This window comes from Callithrix jacchus, chromosome X (genome assembly GCF_049354715.1).
Source record: "Callithrix jacchus isolate 240 chromosome X, calJac240_pri, whole genome shotgun sequence".
Lineage (NCBI taxonomy): Eukaryota > Metazoa > Chordata > Mammalia > Primates > Cebidae > Callithrix > Callithrix jacchus.
In genome coordinates this window covers 130,931,337-130,954,945 of record NC_133524.1, presented here as the reverse complement: position 1 = coordinate 130,954,945, position 23,609 = coordinate 130,931,337, and the positions used below count along the sequence as shown (strand labels likewise).

General features: G+C 41.5%; 1 protein-coding gene and 1 pseudogene across 2 annotated transcripts; one reads left to right on the top strand and one right to left on the bottom strand.

The window, feature by feature from the left end:
* Positions 1 to 2,396: 2,396 nt before the first annotated feature.
* Positions 2,397 to 3,600, bottom strand: LOC108589945 (embryonic testis differentiation protein homolog C pseudogene; annotated as a pseudogene). The gene is made up of 2 exons (XR_013531623.1): positions 3,502 to 3,600; positions 2,397 to 2,729 (listed from the first exon to the last, which is right to left on the bottom strand). The product of XR_013531623.1 is annotated as an embryonic testis differentiation protein homolog C pseudogene (transcript).
* A 10,082-nt stretch (positions 3,601 to 13,682) lies between these two features.
* ZNF75D (zinc finger protein 75D) lies at positions 13,683 to 22,993 on the top strand. The gene is made up of 6 exons (XM_002763297.6): positions 13,683 to 13,975; positions 15,462 to 15,991; positions 17,232 to 17,424; positions 18,125 to 18,216; positions 18,551 to 18,677; positions 20,886 to 22,993. The coding sequence occupies exons 2-6, from the start codon at positions 15,581 to 15,583 to the stop codon at positions 21,593 to 21,595; spliced, it is 1,533 nt and encodes a 510-aa protein (XP_002763343.1). The 5' UTR covers positions 13,683 to 13,975; positions 15,462 to 15,580; the 3' UTR covers positions 21,596 to 22,993.
* Positions 22,994 to 23,609: the final 616 nt, after the last annotated feature.

Below are 23,609 nucleotides of genomic sequence, written 5' to 3'. Positions count from 1 at the left end.
ACTAGAGCCTGGAAGGGTGTGTTGGTAGGAGGTGATAAAGAGAAGTTGGTTAATAGGTACAAACATACAGGTAGATGGAAGGGATAAGTTCTAATGTTTGATGGCAAAGTAAGGTGACTATAGTTAACATCAAATGTACTGTGTATTCCAAAATATCTGGGAGAGAGAATTTGTTATGCTACCAACAGATAGAAATGATAAATACTTGAAGAGATGGATACCCCAAATGCCCTTACTTGATTATTACATAGTCCAGGCATGTAAAAAATATCACATGTACCCCATAAACATGTACAAAATTATCAATTAAAAAAATCAAGCCATGTCCTGAATGGACCTGGGGGACATTTTGCTAAGTGAAATGAGCCAGACACAGAAAGGCAAATACTGCATTGATCTCACTTCTATGTGGAGTCTAAAAACATTGAACTCATAGAAGCAGAGAAGAGAATGGTGGCTGCCAAGGCTTGGAATTGTGGGGGGAGATGTTGGTCAAAGAATACAAAATTTCAGTTAGAAAGGAGAAACAACTTCAACGTATCTGTTGTTCAACATGTTACCTACAGCTAGTAACTAACTGTGCAATCTACGTGCCCATGAGGTACTAAATCTACTGCTAAAAGAGTAGATTTAAGTGTTCTCACCATATACCAAAAAAAATGTAATATAATCAGCTCAATTCAGCCATTTCACAACGTATACACATTTCATGACATGATGTTGTACATGACACAATTTTTATTTATCAATGAAAAATGAATTAATTTAAAAAATTGGGCTATTTCCCACTGTGGCTTAGAGTCTACACCCAGCCCTCCTTCCTGACTGCCCTACTGCTGCCAGCTGCTGATTGCACCCTCAGAGTCTCAGCCTTCTTCACCGAGTTTTGCTGGCTCACTCCTCATCTCAGTTCATTCACTCTCCTTACCAATGTCTACTGCCGTGTGCTGCAAGGCCTGACATTCCATGTGCTACCTTGGCATAGTTTAACCTCACAGGGCATTAAAGTCCTAGCCACAATTTTCCCTGCTCGCATCAGATATGCTCCCTACCAAGAGGGAAAAGCTCACCCAGCTATATCCCCTATCAGCCGTATCAGCTGCTTATCCCCTGGTATTCAACCAAAAAGACTGATTCTCTACCAGCTGGTAGAGCCACTGTTTGATCTTGAACTGCAGGAAAATAGTAACCAACACCGGAGTATCCAGGCAACTTTCCCACCAAGAGTGCACCCAGGAGGCCCTTCTACCTGGATGTCCTCTAACCCTCCCCCCCCAACCTACAGTCAGTGGCATACTCTGAGAAGAGGTTTGTGGCTCTATTTGGGCAATGCTGAATAAGAGTGGGGAAAGCAAAGGTGACAGGGACAGGGAGGAGAGTTAAATGGACATAGAGGAGTTAAATTTTCTACCTCATACAGATCCTGGCTAAGGGGAGAGAGAATAACAACCCCTTAGATATAGGTGGGGAAGGGGACACAGGAAGGGGCCTTGGGGAATGCTGGACAGGTTGTGAGAACACAGAGAATTGGGGAGGAGAGGTGGCGGGGACAGAAAGACTGCTTGCAGGTTTATTTTGCGGCTCACATTAAAAGACAAGAGAAATGCTTGGAATATGTGATGGTTTTAATGGTTCCTTTTATGTTAATTTCATCTTATTCCCAACTTAAACTTGCCCATATCCATCATGGCTCTGACTTCATTGCTCTCCCTGTCCCCTCTTCAGCTTAAGCTCTCACTTTTCTGTCACCAATTTGCACACAGTTCCCATTTCAGGTTTCCTGGAGTATCTGACTTGCTCAGGATATTTCCTGGGGACAGAGCTTTTTCAATGGGAGCCATCTCATACGTCTTGTTGGACTATTGGGTGGCTTCACCTCAGGAAAATTAATTCTCTTTGATTGGCTGTGGCCTGAAGGTTTGTTTGACAAGCCAAAAAAAAAAAAAAGCCACCAGTGCATTCTAGTTTCCTGGGGACAATAAGCAGAGCAATTGCCTCTAATACGCTCTGTGGCCATGATATCTGCAATGTTAAAACACACCCCAAACCCCTAGCCCAGCTGCTGGTCTGCTCTTAAACAATGTCTTTTCACTAGGACAAGCATTAGGTTTTAGAGGGGAACACCAGGGCTGTCTCTCCAAAATGGCTAGGGAGAAGAGTCTTTGGTCCTTGAATGCCCAGTACTACATCACTTCAACTTCACGGTGATTTTCAGATTGATGGTGAGGGAGATCTGGTGTGTAGCATGATCTCACCCTCTCCCCTGAGTCTGAGCACCCCTGCACAGCGTGTTAGGATGAACAGAAATCCCTTCCAGTGTAACCCAAGAACGCCCGGTCAGCAAACACACATCCAACCCAAAGGAATGAAGTGACAGACTCTGTTTTAATGGCTCAAACATGGGATGACTTTATTGTTCTGATTATGTTTATTTTGGGCAGGCCTCAGCACATAAGCCCCACGATTTTTTGTCCAAGGCCATTTTCACCCTGGAGTTGCTTTATGACGGCATCCATATCCACCTTGACAGGTCGATGTCATTTCTGGGCCTGCCCCGTTGTCTGTCGATTAAAAAGATCAGCACGTTTTTGGTGGGCTTCTTGCATTTGAAGGCTTTGTCAGGCTCCTTGATGTTCAGTGTGCTCTCACTGGGAGCGGCTTTAGGGAGTTCTTTATCCATGATGCGGTGGCTCCAAACAAACTCAGGAAGACAGCTTAACTAAGAAAGCCTGAAAAGGATAATGATTTTCAGGTAATCAAGTGGACCTGGGACCTCTTCCTCACTTGCCACACACCCACACAACCACATATCGCATGCGCGCGCACACACACACACGCATACTCAGCCACCAGCAGTAGTCACAGCTACCAACAGTAGTACAGCAGTAGTCTTTAGTGAGGATTCTTATAGCCACGCTAATTTTAACTGGATTTTATGTTGTTCTTTTGCAGAGCTGCCTTCTTCTCACCTCTGCCTCCTTTGAAAATCATTGCTGAAGCAGGTATAGATCTTACTCCAACCCCCCATGGAAGAAATAAACTGTACATTCTCAAATGCTGCCTAGCTTCTGTTTCTGAGGCCCATCCTGCTGAGTTTCCATCCTGGGACCGTAATATCAGTGATTTAAAGATTACACTCACCCTGTCTCACCTCAAAAAGTGACCCTGTCTCACCTCGAAAAGTGCTGGGTGGTATTTTATTTGAATCTGGCACATTGCCAAGGCCAGGGGTGGATGCCCACTGTGTTCTCACTTTTGGGCTCCCAAGCAAGATTAAAGGACTTGCCCAAGGTAACAGAGAGGTGAGACTGGAACTGGGAAAACCTGTATCTGAAGCCTTGTGCTCCTACACACTCCTCTATAGTGTCTCTGTATCACTTTGAACAAATGACTCTCCCACACCCTCCCCCAATTACCAAACGGTTGGGGTTTAACAGATAGATTGGTTAGGTAATGGCACAGAAAGACGCTGTATAATCTTGGTATATCAGGATATTTTACCTGTCAGACCACTCAGATTTCTTTTGAAGAAAAATCTGGACCGGAGGGTAAACAGTGAGAGGAAACACGACCTCCTTCCTTGGCACACTCTCTCTCTTTGCCTGAGTCCCAGAGCCTGATCAGTTCAGAACCAAGTGAAGTCATGGTTACTATGGTGACTCATAATAGCCCTCAGAACCTAGTGCCAACTCTCCTCAAGATTCAAACGCTGGCCACCATCACCTGGGTTCTTCCTGGTTCAGGGCTCAATAGGGTGAGGGAAGTTGCTGGGTGAGGAAGCAGGTACATCCTGTGGCTGAGTGCCATCTGCATATCTCTTTCCTAGATAAAACACTCAGCTCTCCTGGCCTCAGAGCTTGTCCCTGGCTTATGCAAAAGCCCTTCATTCCTTCATTAAAATTCCTTCTTTGTGTAGATTAACAGCACCCACTGCATCTAGCCAGGTTCCCTGGGTAGTGATCACCAACTTTGTCTGCCATGTTCCAATCAGATTAGTCTGAGGTCGAATTTCTCACTTGCTTGTCAATCTCTGCATCTTGCCTTGGTCATGACTCTGCAATTACTCCCTCTATAATATACAGTTCATGTAAATGGAGTGTTTAGTTGCAGAAATTAAACACTGCAGTTAAACACTGCTGTGTCTTGCATACCTGTGTAACCCCCTCCCAAATCTCAGAACAGTGGAACTCCACACTTTTATTTTGTGGACCTGGGATGCAGGTGGGCTTTTAATGTCTTGGAAAATCTTACGCTAAAACTGGACCAGTTCATTGAGACATACACCCATGTCTCAAGCCATATTCCCTTCCAAGTATCTGATCTACAATAACTATATTGTTACCATTTAAGTGTCACCCAGGTGGGTATTGTCTAGATGCAGGACATGGATTTTCCAGGCTGTCAGAGGGATAACAGTGAGGACAGCGCTTTGTGTTTTTTATAGTGTGGCTTTCATGAGGAACTAAAATGACTATTATGAGATGTGGCTTGCCTCCATACTGGCTGCCCATTCAGTCTTATGTAAGAACTGAGGAAATTGAGATTCCTGTAAAACAACCCAGGTCACACACTCCCTTTCTTGAGTGGCAGGTAAGAAAGGCTCAGTCCTCCAGGTTTTCTCCTGGCCACATAGAACCATGTGAAGACCCTGAGGCCATGTTTATTGTCCTAAAAAATTTGGAGAGGGAAGATTAATTATTGGTGTATTTTATTAACAAAGAAACTGGAAAACCATCTTTCTCTTAAGGAACTGACATCCTAGAAAACCAAGGCAATCACCTAGGAAGGAGGCCAGGAGAGGCTGATTGATAGGAGTTAAATGCATAAAAGCTTTGCATACTAGGCCAGACACAGTGGCTCATGCCTATATTCCCAGCACTTTGGAAGGCTGAGTGGGGGTGGATTTCTTGAGTCCAGGAGTTCAAGACCAGTCTGGGCAACACAGGGAGACCCATCTCTACAATAAAAATAAATGAATAAATAAATAAATTTAAAATGTACATAGTCTTCCTTAAATAGGGAATATCATAGAAATAAAATGTCTTATTTACATTGGTTGCAAACGTTATGAAACACCTAGTAAAATTATGAAGACCAGTATAAGGAAAACACACATACAAATTTTTATGAGCTTCCAGTTTGAATATTCACATAACATTTAAAAATACCATATTTCTTTGAAAAGGAAGATAAGTTTTTGCAGTGGCATCAATTCTCCTCTAAATAAATCAGTAAAGCCAGTGCAATCCCTATTATAATTTATACCATAATTTTGAGTTATGTGTGACTGGAAGAACAGATTATATTGCCAAAAAAATGTGAAGGATTATGCAAGACGGGGAGCTTGTCATTCTGGACTCAAAACTTACTCTGTAGTATTACCCAATAAAACAGGAATTGATAGACATGTCCATGGGCCAACAAAGATATTCTAGAAATATATTCATGCATATGTGGTACTCAAATAAATGATATAGCTGGCATTTAAAATCACAAGTTGCCATAAAGCTGACTTTTATGATCATGTGTGTGTGTGTGTGTGTGTGTGTGTGTGTGTGTGTGTCGGTGTTAGGAAATGGAAGTGCAGCGGGGCTTCTAGGGCAATTTGGTGCTTCTCCTTCAGGTAATCCTGGATTCCATCGACTTTCACAGGTCTGTCTGCTGTGCTGTCTTCCTAAAGCCATCTTTGGAGTCAAGCAGTCAGGGCTCAGGGACACTCTGAAGTCTATCCCAGCACACCTGCGTGGAGCATTAGGAGGAAGGCAGATTAATCCGTGCTGAGCATTTTACTCAGTAGACAGCTTGGGAATCATAGAAATAATGCAAATCTGACAGAATTACTATGGACACTGATGCAAGTCATACCAGGGTGGAGTTGGCCTTTGTCAACACATCATGCCATTAACCTGCCTCTGTCCCACAGGGAGCTTAGAAAATTCAGGAAAATGGTGTGGATCAATAAATGCTTCCCCCGATGCAACCATTACAAATGGAAGCTGTTTTCTCACTGCTTTTGGTTGGATGTGGCTTTTGTTCATGTGGTACCTTAACTTCTCACCTGTTTCTGTGCTACCTGAGGCCACAGCAGATGAACTCTACCTACTCCCCCTTGAGAGGGTGCTCACTAACATTGGACAGTCTGGGGGTGTTGGAGTCACGAGGGGCCCTGTTTGAGAAGCTGGAAGGACAGCTTAGTGGACATGTGCAGAGGCTCTGCAGCCCTAAATTGCTAGGGGGAGGGGGCTTTAAAGAGCCCACTTAAAGGTTTTGATTTGTCTCCCTTGAAGTTTGGGGGAGGGAATGGGTAGAGGTTGTAATCAAATAAATTTAAAATGAGAGTGGCTTGAAGAGTGGGGTGGGAATTCTCCCAAGAGATATACTTCTTCTATTGAGAAAAAGAGAGAGGGAGCTAATGAGGTAACCAGAAATGACTAGGAAAGAAAGAATCGTCTTTCAGCTGTTGGTGCAAAATAACTTTGAGCCTACAATTCTACTTCTAGCCAGACATTCAAGTGTGAAGGTAAATTAGCATACGATGTGTTCAAGTGTGGGTTCCCTGGAAATAGACCCTGAGATACACTTATGAGTAGAAGGTGCTTACTTGGGAAGGAGTCCCAGGTAGCACTGCTAGGGGTGTTGTCTGAAGTACAAGGAATGCAGCCTATTAAGTTGGAGGAATAATCTAACAGGTTACCATTGTGGGCAATTTGAGCTAATTCCCTGGGGGATCCTATGGGAGACTGTTGAACACACACCTCACTTCATCCCAAGGGTAGGATGAGAAGTCTTGAGGGTATTTAGCCACCAAATACCCAGCCATACTTGTTAGAGGACTTCCACCAGGGATGATATAAATCTGTATTACCTCCAGTTGGCCTTGGGTCATGTCCATTATGCTCTAAGGGTAAGACAAAAAGCCACCAAGGCAGAGTCATGGTGACTGCCCTAGGCAGCCCTGTAGATGCAAAGGTGAGAAGTAGCTCTGCAAGGCCAGAGTCAAAATACATGTCAGTGTCAGAATGTTTTTGGCACTGTCTGTTCCTTAAATAGGTCAATACTCACTGTGAAAATCTTCACTGAACTGGAGCTACATTTCCTCTCTGTAGATAGCATGTTTTAAATGTTTTGCCAATTATCAATTTTAATTGGAAACCAGATGTAGGAACTCTGTCCCAGAGAGTTGTAAGATGAGTGGTTAGCTATCAAAGGAACATTTGCATTGTAGGCATCAAAATCTTCCCCCTGAGGAAAAGAGAGCTGGGTTTTTGTAGTGCATCCTGCCTGCAGAGGTGCCATGCTGGGTGTTGGGCACAGGTCTCGCCCTGGGATTTCATGGAGATCTTGGGCTGCATTTGTCAGGAACTCTATTCTTGCCATTGAGGCTAGAGGGGCCCAAGCTGCACTGTCTCACCGGTTGCTGAGGGGTTCCTCAGCACATGCAATACAAAGAACCTCCTCCTCTCCAGGTCTCCCATTGCAGCTGGAACTTTATTCACGTCCTATCATTACCTTCTCTATGGAATGGGATGAGTTGCTGGTTAGTTTGCTCCCAGTCACCTATGCCCATCCAGGCCCACACTCAGTACACTGTCTACATACTGGGTGCCCCTAGCCCCAGGGATTCTTAGAAATGCTGTTCTGGGTGATGACTCCATTTCAGCACTGACACAGCTACTGGAAGCCACAGATGGCCTTCTCAAGCTTTTATTGGGAGTCAAGTAATGAATCCTGTTTGTTGCAGTTCACTTGGGACTGACAATGCCCAGCTCCACTGATGTTGCTTTTTGTTTTTCTTCTGTCTTCTGTATTACAAATCAGTGACTATTGATGAAATGCCGAGAAGCTACAACTTCCGGCTGCTCTCTTTTAGCATTATGTTATATGATTGGGGCCTCCTGTTCTATTTAAGGTGCCCAGCTGCTTATCCTCTCGATTTACTTTAAAAGAGTTGAATTAGATGAAGTATAGTCCCTGTTTACAGCAATGCAGGCTATAGGGGCTTGGAAAGAGGCTATACTTAAATATATTCCTGGGAAACTTTTATACTTACATATATATATATATATATCACTGAGTATAGGCACCTAACCATTGCTGGTGGACATCTGGGAACCAACAATTAATCTGCTCCAGCTTCACAGCTGGCTAGCCCTTCCCTGACCTATGCAAAACTTTGCACCACACTACCACATTGCACCCCCTCCCTTTTGTGATTTAGATTACAACTGACCACCATTAATGTTTAAACAGAGATCACAAGAGTAATGGAATGCACTCTTTGTGGCAATAAGATACTAAATTATAAACAAGGCCTAAGGCCATGCCACTCAAGGGTTAAGTCCCACTCTGCTACATTTAAAGAATAAAGTATGTTCTAACTGCCACAAAACTTTTCTGTCTCTGTAGCAGCTAAACAAGTATTGGCCTAGAGATAAGCAATATTGAAAAAATTGCAGCTCACACACTTGCTGACTTACTGACCTCCACTCACCTGTCCCATAAGCCATTACTACAGCTTTAACTGTACAAGAGACTGATTTCAATAACTTGCTCCCGATAAGAGCCACTGAATATGAACTGATTCTGGCCAGTTTACAGAGGCTGGACACTGAATGCCTTCATATCCTTGCTTTACCTTTGATGTATAGGGCCTAAATGTAATGTATTTAAATGTTAAGTCTCTGCCCCAAAGGGAACATGAGATGAATGTAACATTCATGTTTGCTTATCACACATGCACATATACCCCCTTCATGACTATTAATAGCTCCCCTTTTGATCTGGTTAGGCTCTGTGTCCCCACCCATATCTCATCTCAAATTGTAATCCCCATGAGTCGAGGAAGGGAAGTGACTGGATCATGGGGGTAGTTTCCTCAATGCTGTTCTCATGATAGTGAGTTCCCATGAGATCTGATGGTTTTATAAATGGCAGTTTTTCCTGCACTCTCACTTCTCTCCTGCTGACTTGTGAAGATAGTGCCTGCTTCCCTTTCACCTTCTGCCATGATTGTAAGTTTCCTGAGGCCTCCCAGCCATGCAGAACTGTGAGTCAATTAAACCTCTTTCCTTTATAAATTATCCAGTCTGGCATAATTCTTAACAGCAGTGTCAGAACAGACTAGTACGGTAAATTCGTCCCACAGACAGTGGGGTGCTGCTATAAAGCTACCCAAAAATGTGGAAGCAACTTTGGAAATGGGTAACAGTCAGAGGTTAGAACCATCTGGAAAGCTCAGAAGAAGTTAGAAAAATGGGGGAAAGTTTGGAACTTCCTAGAGACTTGTTGAATGGTTTTGACCAAAATGCTGATAGTGATATGGACAATGAAGGAGGCTGAGGTGGTCTCAGCTAGAGATGAGGGACTAATTGGAAACTGGAGCAAAGGTGACTCTTGCTATGCTTTAGCAAAGACACTGGAGACATTTTGCCCCAGCATAGAGATCTGTGGAATTTTGAACTTGTGAGAGATGATTTAGGGTATCTGGTGGAAGAAATTTCTAAGTAGCAAAGCATTCAAGAGGTGACAGAGCATAAAAGTTTGGAAAATTTATAGGCTGACCATGTAGTAGAAAAGAAAACCCTATTTTCCGAGGAGAAATTCAAGCCAGCTACAGAAATTTGCATAAGTAAAGAGAAGTCGAATGTTAATCACCAAGGCAATGGGGAAAACGTCTCTGGGGCGTCAAGATCTCCATGGCAGTCCCTCCCATCAAAGGCCCAGAGGCCTAGGAGGAAAAAATAGTTTGGTGGGCCAGGATGGCCTGGGGCTTGCTGCTTGCTGCAGCCTTAGGACTTGGTACCCTGTGTCCCAGCCACTCCAGCTCCATCTAGGGCTGAAATGGGCCAAATTACAGTTTGGGTCATTGCTTCAGAAGGTGCAAGCCCACGCCCCTATTCTGGGTTCAAGTGGTGCCGGGTTATGCCTCCTCTGGCTCAGTCAAAACAATTTAATAAGGAAAGAATCGTCTTTCAACAAATGATCCTAGGTAAACTGAATATCCATATGCAAAAGAAAGAAATTCTACCTCTATCTTATGCCATACACAAAAATTAACTCAGAATGGATGAAAGATCTAAATATATTAGGTGCTAACACTATAAAATACCTAAAAGAAAACAAAGGTGTAAATTTTTGTGCCCTTGGATTAGGTGGTTGTTTTCTCAGATGTGACATAAGAAATCAAAGAAAAATAGATAACGAGGTCATTACAAAATTAAAATATTTTGTGCAGCAAAGGACACCATCAAGAATCTTGAAAGTTAAACCAGAATGGAAGAAAATTGTGTAAATTATATGTCTGTCTCATATCTAGAATATATAAACAATGATTACAACTCAATAAAAAAAGACAAATAACAATTAAAAATTATCAAATGATCTGAAAATAAGTTTCTCCAAAGAAAACATACAAATGACTAATAAGCACATGAAAATATGCTCAGTATCATTAGTCATAATGGAAATGCAAATCAAAGCACAATGAGAGGTCACGATACACCCACTAAGATGGATATAATAAAAAAGGCATATAATAACAATTGTTGGCAAGAATGTAGAGAAATTAGGACCTTCACACAGTGCTGAGGGGAATGTAAAATGGTGTAGTCCCTTTGGAAAATAGTCTGGCAGTTCCTCAAATGGTTGAACATAAAGTTAATATGTGATCTAGCAATTACACCACTACAAATATATGTAAAATAAATAAAAATATATGTCCACACAAAATCTGTACACAAATGCTCATCGCAGCATTATACATGATAGTTAAAAATGGAATCAGTTTAAATACCAATTAACTGAGGAATGGATAAACAAAATGTCATATATCCACACAATGACATATTATTCAGCAGTAAAAAGAATGAAGTAATGGCACATGCTACAATATGGATGAAGCTTGAAACCATTATGCTTAAGGAAAGACAGGCGATACAAAAGATCACATGTCATATGATTTCATTTATATGAAATATCCAGGATAAAGAAATGTATAGAGAAAGAAAGTAGATCAGTGGTTGCCTACGGTTAGTGGTGATGGGGAGGTGGGGGATGACAGGAAATGAGAAGTTAAAGCTGCATGGTTCAATATTTTTGGGGGGGCTTGAGTTAAATATTCTATAATTGATTGACATGTTGGTTACACAACTCTTTAAGTATATTTTTAAAACACTGATATCTAGAAGACTTTAAATGAATGAATTATGTTATTTGTGAATTATATCCTAATTTAGCTGTTTAAAAATTCTAATTACAAGAAGCAGAAATCAAAGTCATGTTTAACAACTCACTATTATGAGGCCTTGATTTTGAAAACTACCAATTTTAGAATTGAATCTACTCTGAAACTGTTCTTTGATTACTACTTGTTGCATCTCCTTCAGCATGAAATGAAACCTTTAAAAATTCAGTTGTAGAATCAACAAAATCAATGAGGTAGTCCAAACTCTTGTCTCACAGCACATCATTTAATATAGCCATCTGTTGTTGTTCTTCATCAGTCTCTCCTCTTTTTTGAACAACTTCCTTTGTAATCACAAATTTTGGGGGAGGGGGTAACCCTTTTCTTCATTCTCATTTAACTACATCCTATCTTCTTTTAAGTTGGTTTCCAGTTTTCCATATTTCTCAAAAATTGATCTACAACTCTAGTCTTCTAAGCTGCCATGGGCTGAATGTGTACACCCAAAACTCCTAGGTGGAATCCATAATCTTCAATGTGATGGTATTTGAAGATGGGGCCTTCTGGCAGGTAATCAGGTTGAGATGGGGTCATTAGTATGGAGCCCCCATGATGGGATTAATGCTCTTATGGAAAAAGGAAGAAGAGACATCAAATCTCACTCTGTCTCTTTGCATATACACGCCATGAAAAGGCGTTGAGAAGACGTGACTAGGAAGAAGACCCTCACCATAACCCAACAACCGTGCTGTCGCCCTGATTTCAGACTTCCAGTTTCCAGACATGAAAAATGTTTATTGGTTTAGTCTTCATCATTTTCAGATTCCTTTCTGTAAAGACTTCTTAGGTGTTTGCTATAGTTGTTTGTTTTACTCCATCTCCACTTTGCTCACTTAAAAATTACACATTCTTGGGTTTTAGGTTTAACTTTGGAAACTCTTTCCTTCTTTATCTTGCTTATCATGACCTTATTCAAAATTACAATATTCTTTTCAAGGTGCTTCCACCTATAAAGTTGTTTGCAGCTCAAGATCACACCTGGATTTATTGAGTGAATCAAGGTTGAAGTGTTTAGGGAAAAGAAAATGCTTTTTATCTGACCATCCTCACTGGTTAGTAATTCATTGACATTTAAGCCTGGGAATTATACATAAATAACAATACCTTGACTTCCTCTTCATTGAGTTATAAAATGTTAAGTTGAAAATGCCTGAAATGAGGAATACAGTTTTGAAAGAACCATTCTGAGGATGATGCTCTGGTTAATCAAACATTTTTACTAAGTTCATATATCATAGATAATGCATTGTGTCCTTTTATATACCTTTGGGGAGCTTCAATGTTGAATGATGATTGAATTTAACTTAGTGTCATCTGCATTTATTTATAAAAAGCCAATCGGGTACTTTTTATTTTCTTTCCAGACATGCAGACATCTCTTCGGCTTGTCTGAGTGGTTTCTCACACTGGCTTCCAAAATATGTCAGTTTCATCCCCATTGTAAAACTAAGCTACACACAGTTTCTCCTGTTAGACTCACATTGTCAATTTTTATCCAAATGGCTCAACACTCAGTAAATACTGAAAACGTGGAGAATAATGACAACCCAAGATATTCAGCTTCTTAGAAAGATGGTTCTATAAATATGAAATACTTAACCTTACCCAGAGAATTTGGCTAAGCCCTGCAGGAGATAAAGATGGAAGGAAGATTTCTGTCCTCCAGGGAGAGCATAATGTAGTAGAAAAATGACAGGATATGACAACAGGAGACCTAAACTCCTGACTAAAATCTGCCACTATTGTGACCCTGAACATGAAGTAGTAGGTGAAGTCATGTGATACCATTTCAAATTATTTATATAACAGTTGGAGAGCATGTGTCTGAGAATTAGAAAATGGTTTTAAAAATATAAGGGACTATTGTTTCTGATCTAGCAAGAGGCTTGACCAGGACCAAATTGCCTCTCACTTAAGGAGGCTTTTGATAAATCTAGTGACTACAGCTGAAGCTCTCTCTGGCTGTGACTCAGGAAGGCCCAGAACACAGCTTTGCCCACAAGAGTGCTGAAGTGGTTCTGACTTTGTGAGCCACTCTTCTGTGGCCCCTAGACTTTTGAGGCGGCAACCCTTACTGGGCGAGGCCCCCGGTAGAATGGGCTGCCAGCCACAGGTAAGCCAGCACAATCTGGATGCACAATACCTCGCAAATCAGGGATAAGAGACCTTGGCACCAGGAGTCTATAAGCTACACGGCTCCCAGGAAAGAGCCATTTGCCAGGGTCCTGTACGCTTCCAGCAGGACTAGAGACTCGGTAGCATTAACTCTTTCTTGCATCCAGGACCTAACTGGAGCAGGAGGCTAGTTCTTATGGGATGGAAAGGACCCCCAGGGACAGTTCCTAATTTGGCTAGGCTGAGACTTGGCAGGTAGAGGGAGGGGGATGGCTGGGCGTAGCTGTCACAAAGTCACCGGAAATGCATCTTTCATTTTCTGGTTGATTCCGGTTCAGGTCCACAGACCTCGACCCTAGAAGAGTGAGTCAGTGTCAGGTCTTCAAGAGGTGGAGGGATTAAATGGGGGAACTGATCTTCCAAGGCTCCCCAGATCTTGGAGCTTCACTCGCCAGACATCCCGCGCTTTCCTGACATCGCTTCCCCGACATCGCTTCCCCGAGTCGTGCAGCAGCGGAGAGCTTCGCTATCCAGAGCAAGCAGGGAGGCGTGGCCACAGAGGCTTAGTCAAGCAGAGGAAGAGGAAAGTGGCCTGGGGAAAGCCAGAGCTGACTGAAGGTAACCAAGAAGCGGATTTTCTCTTTAGATTCGATTGGCTAGATTCGATTGGCGATCCCCTGAGAAATATCGGCGGCTCAAGCCAGTTGCAGCCTTTAGGGCTGCTGCGTAGCGGGAAAATGGGGGCGGGGGGACGTGAAACAGTATTGTCCACAGCGAGGCCGCCCGGCCGCAGGCTCCTGCAGCCACTTTTAACCTATGGAAGCAACTTCTTTCTACCGGATGTACAAATATAACCCAGGGATGCTAGTGAAGCACACTCAAAGGCTGCCCGCGTTCAGAGTCCTTGTGGGCGTCCCTGTGGTTGATCTAGAAGGTGTAGTGAATCAGGATTGGGGATTTGGAGCAGTAATGTCTACCACCATGCCTAGGAAAATTTCCTGAGTTTTGATGGCTTATGAACACAACACCAATGAAAGGGTCATTTCAGCATTAAAGACAATGACTTCTGCTGACAAAAAATATAAGAAGTGTTCCTGTACCTCATGAGCCTGAATGGTCAGCAAGGAGCCAACCATTTTTTTTGAATACCTGTGGCATCCTTGAAAGAATTTTGTTGCTGTTTCTGCTGGATCACCTCAGGGAAAATCAGTTTTGAAGATATGTTAAGTCAGGAGAAAGGTTACCATTACTAGGACCCTTCCCATCTGTGAAGAACCTTAATCATCTCTCTCTCTCTCTCTCTTTCTTTCTTTCTTCCTTTCCTTCCTTCTTTTTTAACCACCTGACATTTATATACATGTAATGGAAGACCAGCTGTAAATTTTTCCAGTTAAAGTAATCAAAAAATGTAATACACAAGTACAAATCTGTGCAGTGCCCTTTATAAGTCTTTTGAAGAAGTACTATACCCTGCCACATCAAATGTTGATGATCTGCTTGGTTAGCAGGGGAACATTTGCTTACTTTTTCTCTAATGACTTTACTTCTACTCTGATCTTGGTGTCTCAGTTCCCTACCAGCACTGACACTGTATAAAAGGGAATATTAAAAGTTCCATTTAGTAAACTCTTCAATCCAAATGAGATAAAGGGGTCTGGAAATGATTTTTCCCCATTCTAAAGAAAAATGTTTGCAATGATCTGCTAAAGTTTAGAGGAACTGAAACAGGCCCTATTTGCCAATATAGGACAGGAAACACACAGATGAACTATTGGATAATCTCAAAAGCTCCTTTTGGCCAATCGGTGGCAGTTTTCTTACCCAGCAATCTTTCCTTAACTATTAAAAAAAACAGGAAAGATATTAATTGACATTTGTCTTCTCTTAGCTGTGGTTTGTTTCAAACTTAAGAAATAAAGAAAAAGAGAGAAACTTACCTCCTGAGTAATCTAACATCATGAGTGTTCTGATTCTTGGCAGTTGATTTTAAAGGAGAAGCCAGACAGTAACTTTTCTCTTCATTTTCCTCTGTTAATGAATAGCAAGTAAATATGTGTCATGTGGTTTTCTTCTTGACATGTACTTTTCTTCTGCTCTCCCTCAGTGCTCCTGGGAAGAACAATTCATTCATTTGCTACCAAACCTGATGAACCCTCATTTGTCAAAGGTGGCACCAGGTGGGTGTCAGTGTCACACACAGGAGTAAAACTGTTCCTAGAGCAAATGATGATGAGAGAGCTGAAGGCGGATGCATGCTCGAGCCGCCAGATGAGGGCTATATGGGACACTAGTGGGTCTGTGAAAGAGAACCCCAGTCAGAGTACGAAATACAGCACACAAATAGAGAGTCTTGGTCCTGAGAGCGCTTGCAGGCACTTCTGGAGCTTTCGTTATCATGAAGCAACTGGACCGCTTGAGACTATCAGCCAACTTCAGAAATTATGCCATCAGTGGCTGAGGCCAGAGATCCACTCAAAAGAGCAGATCTTGGAGATGCTGGTGTTAGAGCAATTCCTGAGCATTCTGCCAAAGGAGACCCAGAACTGGGTGCAGAAGCATCATCCACAGAATGTCAAACAGGCTCTGGTCCTGGTGGAATTCTTCCAGAGGAAGCCTGATGGAACAAAGAATGAGGTAAGAAGAAATATTCCTTACATGTACAATGAAATAGGATAAAAGTGGATATATCAGGGTGGAGGAGTTATCAGAGAATGAGATGGATTAGGTCGCTCTTCTGTTGCTCCTTTAGGACAGTTAGGAAGGATCTGAAATGACATACATGCAGCAATAGTCAGTCCACAGGTTTCAAAATTCCTGGCAGAGACTTTACGCCTCTTAGAGAAAAGAAATGCATTTTGTCTTCTTTAGAGCCAGGGTGAATTGACCATGGTGGGCCTAGTCTGTCATGGGCAAGGAGAAAAGAGTTGAGTTCTTAGAAACAGAGAAATAAAGGGCAAGAAAGAGTTGGGAAAGGGGAGAAGATCCACAAGATGGGCAGCACTTACAGAGTCCAAAGGAGAGAGAGGGTAGCAAACAGAAGTATAAATCAAGTTGTTCTGCAAAGAAACAGAACAAAATGGAAAGGAAAAAAGGAAACAAGGATATAGAAAGAAGACAATTGCCAAAAGAGAAGTGGAAGGAATCAGGATGCTGAGGGGTAGTATCTTCTGTAACAGGAGCATACATTTCTGGACTGGGAGGAAAGAGCCTCCATTGCCCTCACTTAGTGGCTTGTAATTGGCCCTGCTAGTGAATGGGAAACCAAGGTTTGCCCTTGAAAGGTGGCAGCACACTTCCTTTTTTTAGGAGCCCACCTTGAAAATTCCAGGGCAGGGCATATTTTTGGTGTCTTATTACTACCAAATCAGGTGAAGAGAGATTGGAGCCCAACTTTTCTCCCCATTTATTCTTCCATCCTTCTCCTTACCCTGTGAAATCTTTCCTGGAGGATTGGAAACTGGCTAACAGGAAAGCCATCTTTACTCAGTTCCTTTTATTTTACAGGAAACTAAAAGATAGAAATGCACTAAAACAAGGATCCAAGTCAAGACAGCAAACCAGTGAAAGTTCCCCAGCAGGGGAACACGCTGCCTGCCCAACTTTGCTAGCAGCTTGATCCAGGGCCCTGTGCATTGCCACGGGGTTGGGGGTGGGGGTCTGGTGTAGTCAACATTTTCTATTTTATCCTAATTATCCCAGATTTTGAGTATCATTCTTTATGAAAACATAGTGGTGCAATACCTCTTCAGTCTTTTTATTACTTCTCTAATGTCATGCACTCCCCAAATATGAGCTCTACTCTTGTTCTTCCGTCCACCACCACCCTGAAACCGAAAGTAAGTTCTGTGCTAATGAGGATGGGGATTATTTCTAGGTCACAGTCCATGAGTTGGGAAAGGAGGCAGTGCTCTTGGGAGGAACGGCAGTGGCCCCAGGCTTCAAGTGGAAGCCAGCAGAGCCCCAACCAACGGGTGTGTTCCAGAAAGAATATTGGAATACATACTGGGTACTACAAGAACAGCTGGGCTGGAACACTCACAAAGAAACCCAGCCTGTATATGAAAGAGGTAAGGAGCTTCATCATAATTCTCTTCTCCTGGGAGCCATGGTGGTAATTAGTTCACCTAGAATGTCGTGGGAATTTTCCAGGTGCCCAGCCATGCTAGCAGCTGTGGTGTCTCCCAGGTGGGAGTACAGTAGGTCAATGGTGGTTGAAGGTGGGGATCAGCCTAGGGGACAGAAATATCCAAATCACGGAATCCTGATATTCACACTATAGACTATACTCCTTTGAAACTTGAGAGAAGAGAAGAAGATGGAACAGGGACAGGTGGGGTCACCTCCCCCCTCATAAGTTGAAGGAGAAATTGGGGTCAGACATGGGCTCTCAGTGGCAGAATGTGATTAAAATTGTGCACTCGGAAAGAATAATAAAAGACAAAAGTCTTCCACATTATCTACTGTACACTGAAGGACCTAAGCCTTTCATTTTCAAACCTTCAGTTCTTGCTCAGCTTATATTATGAGAGGAAAACTGAATAGATTTCCTTTGATTAATTTCTCTCATGAACTGGGGAATTGGTTGTATGAGTGGTGGATATTTGGTTCTTATCTACAATGAGATGGCCACTTCTGGGCACCACAAACACACTTGTCAATGTGACCCATCTTTATTGAAGGCATCCTGATGTTCTGTATTTTAGAAATCAGCTCGGAATGTTTGTAAATAGGAAAGAGAAATTTTCCCTGGCTCTTTTCCACCCACAGCTGTGCATGATCAACAGATGTTAGCCCTTTCTGAGCAGAAAAGCACCAAAGACTGGAAGATGGCATCTGAATTCATCCTGCCTGCATCCCAGGTGAGCTGTACTTTCTGGTTTTTTCAGGTGATTTGACCGTGGCCTTGCCTCTGCTTGTCCCAACTGCCTGGGACACATATTGTCCAGCAGGTGCTTTGAGGCATGTTAGCCCTAGATATTCTCTAGGCAACTAGGCTTGGCACAGAGGGAAGTGGGCACCTCCCAGGCGATTTACCGATCCTCTTTGCTCCTTCCTTTCTGCCTTCTCACTTTTTTCTCTAAATCTTGTACTGTTAACATCTTCAGCACCTGGCCTACCACGTAATTCAGAAATGGGTGGTAGCACAACTTCTGAAGTGGCAAGTACTAAACTATAGCCCATTCTCTTCTTTAGAGTTTGTTGACATTTGAAGACGTGGCTGTGTATTTTTCTGAGGAAGAATGGCAATTATTGGATCCTCCTGAGAAGACTCTCTACAATGACGTAATGCAGGATATCTATGAGACTGTCATCTCTCTAGGTAAAGATTCTTCTTTCCCTTTGTGTAGAAGTTAAGTAATATGTTATGTCCTCTGTTTATGGAAAATGCACCCCTGTGAGAGAGTCCCATTGTTCCAACAGCTGGCTGATCCTCAACTTGATGATGTGGGGGAAATAAAGGGGTTATCAGGATCCCCTGGAGAGCTTTTTATAAATACATGTCTCACTTCTGCATTCTGAATAGAACTATTTTATTTTGACTGTGAAAGATTTTACTTTTTTAAAACTTTCATCTAAACACACCCTTTTCTAAAAAACATAAAAGCATGCACATAAATGGCGTTCTTGAAAATTACTACAGAAAAATTAATAACTAATCTTTAAATCAGTAATAATAATACAAACAAAAGTTTAAATGATATGTGGAAAGATTTACAGGTAGGAATAGGGCTCTTAGTTTAGAAAATAATAATTTAAGTCAATAACAATAAAAGTTAAGGAAAATCTTCTAATTTCCAAACATTTTGATACCATTTTCTTCTAACTACCACATTTTGTAGACGTTTTGTGAGAAGAATGTTGGTGTAGTCCTAAGAAATATAACATTCAAGTGATCCTATGCAGGTCTTCTGCCATAGGATATATTGTTCCGTGACCGAAAATTGTGATTTGGTTCCTAGAACGTAACTCTTGCTCTAAGATGATACTTAATGTATAGCTCCAGTCCTGATGAATTAAGCCTGTATTTTACTGGTTTGAGAAGGTGAATTGTTTTTCCTTTTTTTGCATCAGAGTCTCATTCTGTCACCCAGATTGGAGTCCAGTGGTGCAATTGTAGCTCACTGCAATCTCTGCTTTCCAGGCTCAAGCATTTTTTCTGCCTCAGCATCCCGGGTAGCTGAGACTACAGGCGTGTGCCACCACACCTAGCTAATTTTTGTATTTTTATTAGAGACATGATTTCACCATGTTGGCTAGGTTGGCCTCAAACTCCTGACCTCAAGTGATTACCTACTTTGGCCTCCCAAAGTGCTGGGATTACAGGTGTGAGCCACCACGACTGGCCTGAGAAGGTGAATTTCTTGCCTTAGACAAATGCAAAATGCCTCTGCAGTAGCCAGTGAAGCCCCCTTACAAGGGCTTCAAGAATTCAACTTTGAAACAGGGCAGCATGGGCTGGCTCTGCATTTCTTCACAGCAAGTCTATGTGGAAGCCACTGAGCAGGACCACTAATAGGAATCTGAAGGAAAATGGCTGCTACAGTGAATCAGAGTCACAATTTTAACTTCACTCTCATATTTTATACATTTTTGTGTGTAGAGTACAGGGTGTGCATATTAAACAATTTCAATAGATATTAGAAATGTCAATTATTTTGCAAATATAAAGTGAGTAAAATCAGCTAATAATGCAATCCAGTAAAACACGTGTTAAACGAAGCTTTTTCCACAGGGACACTTTTTACTCTTTCCTTTGAACATCTTGATACTTAAATACATTTTCTTTCATTGACTTGCAGAAATTAAGCAAAAGTGAACTATTACCTAGCTGCACAATAGTAAATAGTAATGAGTTTGGAGCTGTTAAGTTGTAATAAAAAGAAAATAACAAATATAGTGAAATATGCTACAAATTATTGCTTAAAAATGCAGCCATCTGAATTACAAAGTACACAGTCCTACTAGTCTTCTGAAGTTGTTATTAGTTCATGAAAAATATGAAGTAGAGCAGAAACTCCATTTAGCTTTTACCTTTTCAAAAGCTCTAGTGCTAAAGTTATATAATCATGTATGTTTGCCTAAGACCAACTGAATATTGACACTAGTCACAAATTCTATTTTATCTAATGTTCAATCAGCAAGCCTTTATTTATACTTCTTATTACATTCAGGAAACAATAAGCCTACCCAGGCAGCCTTCTGTTGATAGTCGCCTTCTTCTGTTGGGTGTGGGGATGTAAGCACCCTGCTATGTTGTTTTTCTAGTTCTGGAATCCCAAACCAGTTTGCCTTTTGCTTACCATTTTTAGAATTTTTGTTTTTTATCTCATATTATTTAATGGGTTTCTTGTTGTGCCTATCAGGGAGGATCAAGGAAAAATGGGTCTATGCCATTTTGTACAGACTGGACCAGAAATCACTTGTTCCTGCATTTTCTAAAAAGCAATCATCATGGACTTTTCTCTCCATTTATGTAGCTTTCTTGCACTGGGACACAAATGGCTGATTATTCTGTTTATTCTAACAGGGTTAAAGCTAAAAAGTGACACTGGAAATGATCATCCTGTATCTGTTTCTACATCAGAAATGCAAACACCAGGCTGCAAAGTATCAGAAAACACCAGAAGGAAAATTGCCCAGAAAACAATGGGCAGGGAGAATCATGGTGATACACACAGGGTGCAGAAATGGCATCGAGCTTTTCCAAGGAAGAAAAGAAAGAAACTTGCAACTTGTAAGCAAGAGCTTCCAAAACTTATGGATCTTCCCAGGAAAGGCCCCACAGGGGAGAAACCTTTTAAATGTCAGGAATGTGGGAAAAGCTTCAGAGTTAGCTCTGATCTTATTAAGCACCAGAGAATTCACACTGGAGAGAAACCCTATAAATGTCAACAATGTGACAGGAGGTTTAGATGGAGTTCAGATCTTAATAAGCACTTCATGACCCATCAAGGAATAAAACCATATAGATGCTCATGGTGTGGGAAGAGCTTTAGTCATAACACAAATCTACACACACACCAAAGAATTCACACAGGAGAGAAGCCCTTTAAATGTCATGAATGTGGAAAAAGATTCATTCAGAACTCCCACCTTATTAAACACCAGAGAACTCACACAGGTGAACAGCCTTATACATGTAGCATATGCAAGAGAAACTTTAGTAGGCGGTCGAGCCTTCTTAGACACCAGAAACTCCACAGAAGAAGGGAAGCATGTCTAGTGTCTCCAAACTGAGGAAAGTTACCATGTAGAGCTTCACCTTAGAAGTGATGAAAGAATACAAAATTATGAGGCACTCAATGATAAAAATGTGTCATCAGTAGAACATTTGGGAAGTGTACATGCTACACTTAACAAAAAGGAATCTAAGCTGTCTGTCTTATTCAGTATTGCATCTTCTGTGCCTAGCATAAGAGTGATACATAAGGAGTACTTTACAAATAAAATAAATGAAAGTGTAGTGATGAGATATCTTTAGCTATCTATGTACATGTGTGTATCTGTTATTCAAAGTTTCCCCACCCCCAGTCATCTAACTTTTTCAGGTATCAGATATATGATGGTCAAGGCTTTTAGTCTCGTTCTTTATTCTTTGTCAGAAGAGATAGAAAATAAGAGTACACCTAAAGTAAAGTAAATAAATTAAAAATAATTCAAGCACACACACACACACACACACACACACACACACACACACACACGAGTACTTGGGCCCTCAGAGATAATTGCTAAGTTAGGGACAGTTTCAGTAGTTACCATTCTATCTACATGAACAATCAAGGCTGGGACCCAGGGAAATTTACTCTGTAACAGAAAGAGAGGATTCAATGTTTGCCCTGGAAGAAGTCTCCCATTCTCATTGCTTCTGTCCTGAGTATCCACTACCACAATGTCTTCTGTCAAGGACTTATAAGTAGCAAGGGAAGGTCTGAATGTAAGGACAGACCTAGGGACCTTGATATCTCTTCTCTTGCTGACATTGTCAACATAGACATATACAATGAAATGATGAGGGAGAAAGTCTTGGCCCTCATCCAGCTATCTGTTTCTTTGCATAAAGCACAAATAAGTGGCAAATGTTCTTTTTCTGACTTTCACTATGTGGACTGGACAGAGGCTTTCAAACTGGTGCCATACTACTGCAGGACCTAAAGGGAGGCCTGTCTTTATGGCTGATCAACTACAACCCTATGTATCTGAATACTCTGCAAGAAGGCCTGGAAATTTTGCAAAACTGATTTACTGAGAACGGCAAGGAGAACCTTGTGACCTTTTAGCTTTAGTGCACAGCTGATGCCAGGAGGGAACATCCTAAAGTGTTAGAGCAAAGTAAGGCATGTGGCTTAGAGTGATGACCCCAGTCAAAGTCAGGCCAGATGGAAATTGTTTTCTGATGTTACTGGTTTTCTTCTCTTCCCTATTGGCCAAAGTGACTATCTCTTAAGAGAAGATGATGTGATGTCAAGGGAGGTTGGAAGGCATAGATTTACATCTATGTCAGATCATGGTTTATAATGTTGGCCAAGGCTTATTTATATGTTTATTTATTATTTAATAAAAGTGTACTTTGTAATGAAAATGACATGTTTCATGTTAAATTTAGATAATAAACCAAACTTTGTTACCACATCACCTAGAAATGGCCATGTTCACTTTTTTGAAATGGATGTCTTCAGATATTTTTTTCTGAAAGAGACCAAAAGACCCTTTCTAAGCATGCTTTCAAATTTGTAAAATGAAGATTATAATTCCTACTTCTTAGCACTACCGTGAGGATTAAATGCCCACATGTCAGCATGCCTGACACAGTGATTGGCCACAGTAGGTGTTCCCTAAACATTTGGAACTTTCTTCGTCCTTTCTTCAGCTACCTATTTAGAAAATAAAATAAGCTTTGTCTACTTGTCCAGCTTTTAAGCATCCTTCATTCATGAGTTTTTTATCATTTTTAGTTGGTATTAGGATCACTGATGATGGTCAGCATGGTAGCCTTCTGGCATGACATTCATTCTCTTATAGAGGTGCTCCTCTCTAGTCAGCCTGAAACAATACACTGATGTTCCAGGTCAACTAGGTATACTGCTCATGTGTAACAAAACTGAAATATACTAGAAACCACAAACTTGAGATTCCTGAAAATGGAGGGGAGGTGGTGGCTAGGGATGGAACTTTTGTGGACAGTATTTATGCTATTAGGTACATCCTCAAGCCAATGAAGTAGAAATGAAAGAGGAAAGAGGTGACTACA